Source organism: Staurois parvus, unplaced genomic scaffold (genome assembly GCF_062004578.1).
Source record: "Staurois parvus isolate SC_StPar_1 unplaced genomic scaffold, SC_StPar_1.0 ptg000613l, whole genome shotgun sequence".
Taxonomy (NCBI): domain Eukaryota; kingdom Metazoa; phylum Chordata; class Amphibia; order Anura; family Ranidae; genus Staurois; species Staurois parvus.
Genome location: NW_028318409.1, coordinates 2,569,815 through 2,582,356, shown reverse-complemented (window position 1 = coordinate 2,582,356; position 12,542 = coordinate 2,569,815). Strand labels below are relative to the sequence as shown.

At 41.3% G+C, this 12,542-nt stretch overlaps 1 protein-coding gene and 1 long non-coding RNA gene across 3 annotated transcripts in view; one reads left to right on the top strand and one right to left on the bottom strand.

Moving 5' to 3' along the window:
- ME1 (malic enzyme 1) overlaps nucleotides 1-12,542 on the top strand; it is a 370,919-nt gene that overhangs the window by 73,586 nt on the left and 284,791 nt on the right. For both annotated transcript variants that reach the window (XM_089693104.1, XM_089693103.1), the window contains exon 3: nucleotides 4,031-4,180. In XM_089693104.1, coding sequence (XP_089549230.1) covers nucleotides 4,031-4,180 — 150 coding nt within the window. The remainder of the gene's footprint in view (nucleotides 1-4,030; nucleotides 4,181-12,542) is intronic.
- The window catches only part of LOC149449535 (uncharacterized), a 28,865-nt gene continuing 27,289 nt past the window's right edge, over nucleotides 10,967-12,542 (bottom strand). Inside the window, exon 3 of the long non-coding RNA XR_016315394.1 lies at nucleotides 10,967-12,025. This is a non-coding gene — a long non-coding RNA (uncharacterized LOC149449535). The remainder of the gene's footprint in view (nucleotides 12,026-12,542) is intronic.

The window sequence follows — 12,542 nt, the reverse complement described above, 5'->3', positions numbered from 1 at the left end:
GTAGGAAAGTTATAGAGTTCACAAACTATGGTATAGATCTGAATATTGATCAATCCTGAAGTACTGACAGCCAATCTAATATCTTGAGGTCCAAGAATGTCAGAACAGTACAGATATCCCCAAATGACCCCTTTTTGCAGAGTAGACAGTCCGACGTACTTCATAAGAGGCATGGCGAGTTTTTTGAAGTTGTATTTTTTGTCATAATTTTTCGGAAAATGAAAAAATTAAAAAAATCATTTTCACTATTTTTTTTTTTACATACTGTCACCAGTGCAGTACAGCGTCATCATATAACTGGCATGGCGGTGAACAGCGACACTGACTGGTGACAGTATGAAAAAAATATATATATATATTTTTTTTTTTTTTTATTTTTTTTTTATATTTAATTTTTTATTACATTTTTTTTTATTTTTTTTAAGATTTTTTTTCATATTTTACTATGACCAAAATAGTACAATGTTGCCATAGTAACACTGTACTACTTTGGGGAAGTGATCAGTATTTTTTTTTTTTTTTACACACTTTGCTTATAGCAAAGAATTACTTTGCTATAAGCAAGCATTTACCTGAATGAAATCGATTCATTCAGCTTTTTTTTTTTTTTTTTTTTTTTTTGTGCTTAGCTGTGATTTGGTCACAGCTAATCACATGACATGTGCATGTGATTAGCTGTGACCATTCACAGCTAGGCACTAGTATACAATGGATGGCATCATGAATGAAGCCATCCATTGTATACAACTGTCATGTGACCTGCTGTGATTGGTCACAGCAGGTCACATGGTACCGGCAACGGGAGCCGGTACTCGGATCTGTCATCGGCCGTGTCCGAGGTGCACGGGCGGTGACAGATCGCACTGCTGCGTCGCTCTGCAACCGCGCAAACCGCGCATGTGCGGGAGCACGCCAAATGGCGTGCACCCGGAATACAGGAGCACATTTCAAGCCGCCAAACGGCCATTGGCCGGGCGGCTAATGGTTAAAGGAGCTCTCCCCCGTAACTGCAAGATCTGAATGCATGACTTGCCAGAACCTCTAACAAGTGTGAGGCTGGAACACACCGTGACAACTGAAGCTGATATGATAGACAGCCAGGGCAAGCACTCCATGGGTCTGTAGAGCCAACCAGGGTCAGCAGCAAGCAGGCGATGAGGTACCAAAACATCAGACAGGAACATGGTCAGTAGTAAGCTAGAATCAGGATCCTGTTTATGCTTCTGCTCATCAGAAACCGATGAGCAGAAGCATAAACAGGATCCAAGAGCAGGTCACACAAGATACAAGCAGGACACAAGGAAACAGCTGAAGACCACTCAGCACTGACGGAGAGTAAGAGCCTTCCTTAAATAGCCCATCTGGCACCAGAAACTGTGGGCATGCTCCCGCTTGCGTGCACTCGTATGCGTGTATTCTTGCATGCATGTGCGAGCCTATGTTCATTTTTATTAGCAATGTGCCTGTACTTATTTCTATGTGTGATGTTGTGTGCATACGCATATCTATGCTCCAGTCGCTGTACAGGAATTCCCTTACACTGTGACATCTGTACATGCCATTATGAGCAAGTTAGGAGGGTTGCCAAAAATTGGGTCATTGCAGCAAGCCAATTAAGTTTTGCTTATTTTGCTTATTTATTGTTAAATTAACTCTTTTGTGCAGTTCCCATCAGCCCCCTATTTTACAAAGCAGCTCACCAACTGGCTGTACCCTACCACAGTCATACATACACATATATTATTTTTGTTTGTAAGTCTATGAATCTGCTAATAGGTGTTTGGATTGCATGAAAATATAATGTAAAGATACAGGAAGGATTTAAAAACTCCATGCAGATATTTGTTCTTGGTTCAAGCCAAACCTTGAATCCCCCTGCAAGGCTAAAGTTTTAACCATTAAAACGTTACTAAAGGATATATTTTTTTAAAATTAAAATAACAAAACATGTTATACTTACCTGCTCTGTGAAACGGTATTGCACAGAGCATCCCCGAACCTCCTTGTGCCATCTCTGGCAAAACATTTCCCTCAATCTCACCTCCCTCCTGCTCCAACTCATTTTCCCATTTTTTAAGTTCCTTTTGGAGTGTGTTATACTAACCTAAGCCCACAATCCAGGTTGCTTACCAGCAAAGTTTCTGAGTGCAAGGGTTGGTAATACAGTCCTGCAAAAGAGCCAGATCACGTAGAGGGGTGATCGGAGCAGCAGAGAGGCTCAATTACTGGAACCGATCCCCCCGTGGCTCCCCCTCCAGCAGCTGAATGCTGATCAGAGAGAGAGAAGAAAAGCTAGCTGCACTGCAGAGGGAACCACAGGGGGATCAGTTTCAAGGATTACCTGCCCCCCCCTCCCCCACTCTTGCTTGTTAGCCCAGCTGCCCAGGCCTCATACAGGTGAGGCAGCATTGCAGGCTCATCATAGGTCCTGGTCCTGCCCCTGCTGAGTTATACCTGGAACCGTGCCATGAGCAGGGAGTGTGTGCTTTGTTGATTGCACAGTTCTCTGCAGTTACGATTCTCTGGGGGGGAGGCTGTTGCAGAAAGGAAGCATCTGAAGCTTTTATGCTGCTGTTGCTGGTGAAAATATTATCAAAGGACTATATATTTTTTGTCAGCACCCTCTGTGTATCTATGAGATATAGCAAAGGACTTCAATTGGGTTTTAACAACATCTGTCATGAAGGAAATTGAGGACCTACTTCTGAAAATTGCCTGTTTTCAAAGGCCATCTCCAGGCACAATTTACTCTTAATCTCACCTTCCTCCCACCCCAGCCCAATTTGCAGTTTTTTGAAAATACTTTGTGCTGTGTGTTTTTACTAACCTAAGCCCACAATCCAGATCATTCAACACTTCTGAGTGCATGGGTTGGTAATACTGTGCTGCAGATGTGTTCATGCTTGCCTGTCCCCTTGTGCTGACATTATTGCCTACAGATCCTAAGTGGACTCTAGGAATGGACAGTCAATAGAAAGTGTCCATATCACACTGAACTGGTGAACTGGACACTTGACGAGGAGAGAAGACTTGGGATCCAAAAGCCATGTGACCGTGGATTTAGGTGAGTAAAAGGAAAGTTTAGGTAGTTTGTTTTACACCAGCAATTAGTTAGAGAGGGGTCAGTGGAGCCCAGAATTCAGATTTAATCATGTGGAATTGTATCAGGTAGAGTCAGAGCTCCTGATTTGCATTTGTTTTAGGTCAGTATTTTGATGGTCTGCGGTGCATTGAACCCACATGAGGATAGCAGTGCCCAAGTAGTTCCCTGAGCGCAGAATTATTTCAATTTAGATTATGGAAAATTCAACAGGGAATGTGAAACTGTGTAAACAGAAAGAGTGAGACAACAAAGTTGGGGGGGGGGGCAGAGCAGAGAACTGTGGTTTTACCACCAGTGACCCAACAAAAATAAGTGTGTGATTGATATAGCATTACAGTGGACTATGCCTTAAAATATATTTTCCTCTTGAGACTGTTAATACATGTAAACACAGACTTTGTAATCCATATTTGTAAAAATGTGTTAAGTTTATGGCATTAAGCTGTTCCTGGTCACTGAACATTATTATAATCAGCATGGAGTTCTACAGCCAGAATTCCATGTTGATTGTCCTCAAGAAACCTGAACTGCTATCATAACTTGGCTTCTTGTGTAATAGTTCTGGCTCTGCTACAGACTTACAAGATGAACTGTTTATAATAGCCAAGCATTGCGGTTTATTAATGTGCTTGGCGAAGGGTTCATTAACTGGCAGATGAGCTAACATGGCGAAGAATGGTTCATAATCTTATGCAGGTGTTCTCAAAAGAATTGCATTGCTATGGCTTCTTGGTGAAAATGTATAATACCAGAACCAAGTATAAAGAAATGGTGAGGTCAGCATTTTGGTATATATCACCAATGTTTCCCTTCATATCAGGTATGTTTGTAGGTACATGAGAAGACATTTGAGAAAATGTATGTATAACGATCACCAATAAATCACATTGCTAATTTTCAGGTCATCTTTAATTTTGTATCATGCAGGTATATTTTGTTGATGGGACTGCAAGATCGAAATGAAAAGCTGTTTTACAAAGTTTTGACATCTGATATTGAGAGATTCATGCCTATTGTTTATACTCCCACTGTGGGCTTGGCTTGTCAACAGTATGGCTTAGCATTCCGAAGACCAAGGTATTGTGAACCAATAATTCAATAATTATTTTGTAAAAATATAGTTACAGTAATATGACAAAAAAAAGTCTAGTTTTTGAAAGATGGTCATTGTTAATTAAGAATAAATGTGTCTTAAAATCTCTTAAAAAGTTTATTATAAGCTAAATTGTAATCTGTTTCTGTAGTATTTTTGTTTGCGTAAGTAGCTGTGTATGACATGCAAACACAGACCATCATCCTTGATGAAGCATTTTATGAAAGGCTTCACTATACATGTATGCAGTGAAACATGAAAAATACTCATAAATAGTAATCCAGTGCCACGCTTCACCTAATATGCACAATCTAATAAACCAACTCTATCACGTGACATAAACATCTATTGGTAAATAATATCCATCTGATGATAGAAACAGTCCTAAATTGTTGTGTATCCACCTCCACCGGATGTGCTCTCACCTGGATAATATGACCAAACCGCTAAGTGAGGTCATAAATGGCATGTGTCCAATTACCCCAAGGAGTATCTATACCAAAGGTTGAAAACCACTGTTATATGTGAACTGAAATGCTGCTAGCCTGCAAACAAATTACAATTTGGAAAATGCAATATGCTAACATTTTTTATAGCTAAAACTGAATTCTGAAATCTTGATAAACTAGAAGGTTACTAAACAACACTGTTGGGAAGGGAAACAAAGAAACACAGCGCCTCTAAGTGTGTTCTTAATAGAAAGATAAGTAGTAACTCACATCTTAGAATTTAAAAACAGGCTCATGGGTAAGAGGGTGAGACATCTGTAGCCAGATGTTGTTGTGTGTCTGATCCAGAGAGGAGATCGATTGAGTCCGTCAGCAGGTGGTGCTGTGCATGTGCAACATGGATGGTAAGCCTGGTGGAATCTCCAAGGTGTCTGCCAACAGATGGTACTGTGCATATGCAGCATGGATGGTGGAGCCTGGCAGAGTCTCCAAGATGTCCGGGATCAGCACATGTGCCGTCTGACATCATCAAAATGCGACGCGTTTCTGAGCATGTTCAGGATGAGATGAGTGCAGGCGCGCTTTTTCATAAGGCAGGGCTTGCTGGCAGACACCTTGGAGATTCCACCAGGCTTACCATCCATGTTGCACATGCACGCACCACCTGTTGACGGACTCAATCGATCTCCTCTCTGGATCAGACACACAACAACATCTGGCTACAGACATCTCACCCTCTTACCCATGAGCCTGTTTTTAAATTCTATGATGTGAGTTACTGCTTATCTTTCTATTAAATACCTTCACAGTACACACTTAGAGGCGCTGTGTTTCTTTGTTTCCCTTCTGCAGAGTTATGCTTCACTCCTACGTAGCTTGCCCTTAGTGCCTACTGGACTACCCTTACTCCTGCCCATTTGGAACTCATCAAACATACATGGACTGCCACACCATGCGCCTGTTATCCCTTTTGTACTAAACAACACTGCTCTACTGCAGAACGTTATTAATATGTATAAATATGCATTCATTGATAATTAACCTGTCCACTCACCTCACATTAAGTGCATAAAATAGGCTATTACCATACTGCAATTTTGGCCTAAGTCTTTACCTGTCCTTCCTCCCTCAAGATCCTTGCTGTTCACCTTGCTAAATGCACAGACTCCTCTTCAAAAGTCTCTTGATAAAGCTCTGCTCTGCAATCTCTATTCAATACAATTGAAAATCCACCTATCCTTTTGCCACAACAGTGGATGTCTTTTCTACAGAACTAAACTAAATTCTTGCTCCATAACCCTGTCATTAAGCTGGTTTCCTGATATTTCATTGTCACATGTTCTGACATCACGTTGCAAGCAATTTTACAGGAGGTCAGCAATGGATACCTCCATATTTCTCTCATGCCAGGTTTCTTTACATCTACAATGCAAAAGTTCTCTATCTGTATATGCACTTTAAATTGCTACAAATTTGACTGTTTATAATGACAAATACTAATTAACAATTTACAGTGACGTTGATTACATTTAAATGAATCAAGAAGGTGAACAACTGTTTACATAGCATGTACAAAGCATGTGTGGAGAGTTGGCCAGGGGCAGGATAGGAGGGGGTTAAATTTGGAGGGCAGATAGTTGCCCTACAGCCCTACCTATTAAACAGATTATTTCAGATAATCAGGGTGGTTTGTGCAGAGAAGAGAGCTGTTTGCATCCTGGATCACTAAGGCTACGTTCACACTAGCCTTGTGTGCAGGCGGCAGAGAGGCGTTTGGGAAGCGTTTTTACCGCTTCCCAAATGCCTCTGCCAATTCTGCACATTACAACACATGGTGCTGTTCTAACAGGAGCGTTTGCGTCGCGTCGCGGCAAAACGGACGCCTCCGGTCGAGTCAGGAGGCTTTGAAGCCTCCTATTCTCGTCTATGGTGCCGCTCCGCAAACGCCCGGCCGGCGTTTGCGGTGCGGTTGCGACGCGGTTGCGGGGCGTTTGCGGAGCGGTAACACCACTCAAATGCATTATAGGCGTTTGTGGGGCGTTATTAACGCTCGGCAAACGCCTAGCAACCGCCACTAAACCGCGCATGCGGCGTTTGCGGAGCGTTTGCCGAGCGTTAAAAACGCTCCGCAAACACCGGACCAACGCTTGCCAAACGCTATAGGGGCGTTTGGCAAGCGTTGGCAAAACAGCCTAGTGTGAACGAGCCCTTATAGTTTGAATTGGTGTTAAGGCTAAGTACATATCTGTCTCTTTTTATAGACTGTGTATTGTGCCAGCAAGAAACTGTTAGGCATTTGTTTGCAATATAGGAAAAACCTGTGTGTTTTGTTTTTTGCTGGCTTTAAATTCATAATCTGTGTTGTATATGCAAAAAAAATGTTTTTTTTTCAATTCTTTAAACATTTTTACTTTCTTTACAATTTGTTTTTTTACAATTTTTTTTAACATACCGTGACACTGTATTGCTCTGGGGAGGTGATCAGAATTTTTTTCTACAATATGATTGCTTATAACAGTGATGATCACTGTAATAAGCAATAATTTTCATGAATGGCTTCCATTCATTTCCAGTGGGTACTATTGTGATAGCAGTGATTTGCCACAGGTATTACATGGTACAGATGCCCTGTGATTGGCCTTGTCTGTAGCATGTGATCACTGTTACCTATCAGAGAGATCACCACAATAGTACACAATAAATGGCTATGATTAAAAGCCAAGTACAACTGACATGTACTTGCTGTGATTGGTCACAGCAATCATACAAGGGATGGCCCAGTACAAAGATCTGTCATCAGCTGTGTCCTGTGGGTGACAGCTCCAGCTGCATCATGGCTGCTAAAGTGTGCAGGAGGCGTGCAACTAGCAGCATGTCATATAACATCCACCCAGGTTTAGAAAGCTCCCGATCGGTCATCCTTTTTTCTATAGGTGGGGTAGTTAAAGTGGTAGTAAACTGGAAAAAAAAGAGAAAAAAGTTTCCCCTGCAAGGCAAAGTTATGTGCTAGTATGCATAATATACTAGCACATTATGTGAAACTTACCATAAACCCAAGCCTTCCAGTGGTGCTCTATCACCGCTGAACAAGCTTCCATCATCACCCGTCTTCCTTCTGGGTTCATGGGCTCCAGTCCTTTGAATAGCCAAGCCACAATGATGTCACTCCTGTGCATGCTCGTGGGAGTCACTGTTTACGGCACACAGCTCTGAAGGAACAGTATGGGTATGCCGTTCCTTCAGAGCACATGCGCTGGCTGCTACACAAGTAAATATCTCCTAAGCGGTGGCACATTTGGGAGATATTTACAGAACCTTATAAGCCTTATTATAGATTTACTTGTAGGTAAAACATTAAAAATGGACTTTACTACCACTTTATAAAACACAGAAAAAACAATGGAGAAGCGTTTTAAACAGCTGGCATTGGCCAATATGGAAGCTCAGGCCTGCCATGAGCAACCATAACAGCAGGCACTGGAACAAGCACAGATCCCGTGATGAGCAGGTGACAGCTGCATAATATCAGGCCCTAGTGTAGGCATTCTCAGCCCTACAAGAAATTAATCATTTGCTGACTGAACAAACCACGATCTTACAAAATGCATTGACCCAACAAGCTGGAAGGTTCCATAATTGCTCCATTGTGCTGCTTGACTCATGGAAGGCAATGCAAGATGACCACTGCATATAGCTCTGATGTCTATCTAACACTTTTTTTGAGTAGATTGCCAATAGAGAAAGACTGTCTGAGACAGGCTGGGCAGATGTACTGATCCCTCTTCTGATTTCAGATCTCCAGCAGGCATACTTTTAATTGACCCCAGAATCAGCTCAAGACTATAAGCTTTTGGCCAGACTGGGAGTGACTCTTGCTATGCAGGCGAGTTTCGTGCTGTGCCAAGGCTAAACCTGCCTGTGTGCAGTTGCATACTCAAATGCACCTGCTCCCAGACTGGCTTCAACCTGAGATAATGACCCCCACTAAGATTGCTCACCTTAGGGCGTTTTGTGGGTGGTCTTCCTAAAGAATTGTACTTCCTAAAGAACTCTGGGAGTGTTGTTACCCTGTTCCAATCTCAGGGGTTGAGAGGAAAGCTGATACCTGAACTCAGTATCATCTGTGTGCACAATGATGCAAAAACTATCCCATGGCCCATGTAACCTGATCAACCCCGTGGGAACTGCTGCACTAAAGGTTGGAGTGATGCCAGGGTTGCAACATGACTTGTTGGTCAGGCGAGACTGTCCCTTATTCTTGGACTTATATGAACAAAATTAAGAAAGTCCAGAAGCCTCCCCTTCAAAGGGTGAACCCAATGATGAAGTAACTAAGGCCATACTGCAGCTTAAGAACAAGGTTAATGTGTGTAAGCAGAAATGCCAACCAGGAGACTGATCTGGATCCCCTTGAGGTGTTTGCAGGGTTGGAAGCAGATGCCCTCTTCTCTGAGCCAGACCTCTATGATTTCGAGATCTGGCAAGAAAATTTTTGTAAGTGCTCAGATAAGAGATCCCATTCTGATCCCTGCCAGGCACCAGGTCACCGAGTTAAACAGTTCGCCACAGCAACCTGGGACGAATATGTGATTTTTGCATTTTGGTATGAATGATATGTACAGAGCAACCAAAGAATAATGAACACATAGCAAAAACCATTTCATTTTAGTGTTTTATGACTATGCCACCATGCCATTAGATATCCAGAGGTGGATGCTGATTTAAATATACAATATAAATGTAAAGCACTGCGTAAATTGTGCTCTATAAATAGCTGTAATAAATTTTAAAAATACATTAAAAACTGTAAGGTCTACCAACCCACAAATAGAAAGCCCTAACAAATCTATCAAGTTAACCTAACTGAACCCTGTAACGAAAGACAGGCGTTGACAATATGGCAGAATGTTCTAGAAGATCCTGATGCCCAGATTAAAAATGTAGAATTAGTAGAGACCCACTCCCACTCTCACTCTTAAGGAGATGAGAGGCCTGGAAATTCTTGGAGAGAAACTGAGAAAATTTGTCAAACTTGCTGGACTTAACTAATGCAATTGAGCATGATACCAACCCTAGTGTCAGCATTCCCAAAAATGGCATTTCCAAAGCCAGGGAATTCCCTTCGAAAAGGAGGTGTTCGCAATGAACCCTGAGAAAATTAAGATTGGAGGAATTCTACTAGGGTACATTGCAGGCAGAGGCATCGTCAAACCCCAGTTGAACAAGCTGGATGTTATCCAGAGGTGGCCCTGTCCCCTCACAAAAAAAGTAGGTATGCTCCTTTCTCTGCATTGTTGGGTAATACAGATGATTTATCCACAACTTTTCCAGCTTAGCCACACAGACCTCACAAAATGGATAAACATCCACTGTCATTCACTGGAGTCTTGAGGCAGAAGCAGCATTCTTTCAGTTGAGGCAAGCTTTTTTGCCAAGAACCATTACTTCTACCCCTGGACTTTTATAAAGAGTTTTAGTACAAACAAATGCTTCGAAACTGGGACTAGTCTTGTCCAAATTAGATGGGGAAGAAGAGCCGCTTGTGTTGTACTTGAGCTGGAAGTTCACTCTAGCCAAGAAACACTATTCAGTTGTACAAAGGGAGTGTCTTGTGATAAAGTAGACTTTAGAGACACTCTGGGACTATCAGTTGTGTTGACCCTTCAAGCTGGTGTCAGACCATGCCCCCTTACATGGGTGGCACAGAATAAAAACAGGAATTCCAAGATCACAGGTGGTTTCTCGTTCTTCAAGATTTCAAGTTTACAATGGTGCATAGACCAGGGAGAATGCATCAGAATGCAGATGCCCTTTCTTGGGCCTATTGTTTTTTTGAGATGTCTAGACCCCTAAGAGAGTCAGCCAGGGGCATGGTTAAGAGGGAGATAATTTTTGGGGGGAAGATACTCCCCTACAGCCCTGTCCAATAAACAGATGAGCTCAGAGAGTTAGAGTGAAATGTGAAGAGAAGAAAGCTGTTTGCACCCTGGATCACTGTGAAAACTGACTCAGGACTTACTGAAAGGCTTGAATGTCTTGGACTTTCCTGGTGGGTGAGCCTGTTCTGTTGTAGTTTAAATCTGTGCTGAAGTTAAGGACATACCGTATCTGCCTCTGTTTAAAGACTGCATTATACTGACAAGAAGCTATTGCATATTTGGGTGGGTTTGATAATAAAGTTGGCAGGGCCCTAGGACAGGGTCTCTGTGAACAGAGGAAATTCCCTTCCTGGGACATTAACCAATAATCTATTCAAAGTAATTGGGAGCAGAGGAACTACTTCAACCAGCATATAACAATATAGACCCAAATGCACACCAGTATGGAAACAATACAAGCTTTATATACGAAAATATTAAATAATAGTACTTCCATCCAATGTACAAACAGGTATTATCAGCAAAGGGCCCAACAAGAGTCATGGTGGGATTGTCCACATATATCCAGGTATATACTGTATATATTTATTAATAAAGATACCTTTATATGAACATTGCAGCAAATTTCATTTGCAGCGTTCCCTGGGGATGGTGGTGATGCCGCATCTGTCTTTGTTTTGGAGATCTGAAGACATGATCAGCAGTGATGGGGAGGATTCAGATACACATTCAAGAAGCTACAGTATGGGTATCTACAGTTAAACTATTAGATTATAGGAATTAGACATATGCACTCTGGAAATGTTTGTTTCCTTTCGGATGCATTCATTTCTTCATATTTGTTATGTTGCACCAATTTGTTTTCAGAATTTCTGTAGTATCTTTGGCATTTGTTTTGTATATTCATTGGTCCAGAAGATTGTCCGGAAAACTGCTATACTGTTTATTCAATATATTATCAAATTGGACAAATTTGAATCAGAAGGATTCAATATTTTTGGATGCTACTCTAATCAATCAAGGGAAATGGCATGAATTGATTGGACAATATTGACTGGCATCATGTGCATCCAAATTAACAAATGGCACAAAATTCGGATCCATTTGTTATCTCAATATGAATTATCAAACAAATTTGAAAATTTAATTCATTTCCCCATGGGCCAGAACTACTATTGCATCATGTGACGTCATCTGAAAGAAACAAATGCATTTGTTAATTTCGTTATAACTTTTTTTCAGATTAGTTGACATTCGTTACTATGTCCATTCGGTGATTCATATTCTGTACATCCAAATCTCTGAAAATAACATTTATGGCCAAAAAACTAATCATAACAAATCAAAACACACATGTATAATAGGAATACTTGCATAATAGTCTCTGCTTCTGGTCTGGGTGAAATAAAACAGCAGCAATATCTCCTGTGTGAGGTCATGAGGCTCATTTCCTCTCTCTCTCTCTCTCTTCTGTTCCTCCTTCCTTTTTTTCAAGCCAGCCCTACAAAGACAGGAAGTGATGTACATAAATAACTCACAGCACAACCACTTACAAATACAGACAGTAGAAGGCAGCAAATCCCTACATTTGTTTTAAAAAATCTATAAAGTAATAGAAAAAGTTGAATTTAAACGTTTTCTTTTGTTGTTGGCTGAAATAAATTAAAGATTTATCCCCTACTGTGTTTTTGTTAAAAATGCATTTTATTAAGATTTTTGCCATAAAAGCAGAGAAAATGCAAATATATTGACATTCATACCGCTCCACACAGAATATGAGGACACATTGATGATTCACACATCTATGTGGCACAGTGAAAAAACGTAGGTACATTTTCTGGTGACATAGTATCAACATACACATAGGTATCCTGAATGTCTGCCCCAGAAGAGAAAACCCCCATCTATCCCTTTTCCAACCAAAACTTTGCTGTGAGCACACAGGGTGCAAGTGTTCGGAAATGCCCTACATACAGAGAGCAGAATTCAGGAGTGCACTAAGCACAGTGTACAGGATT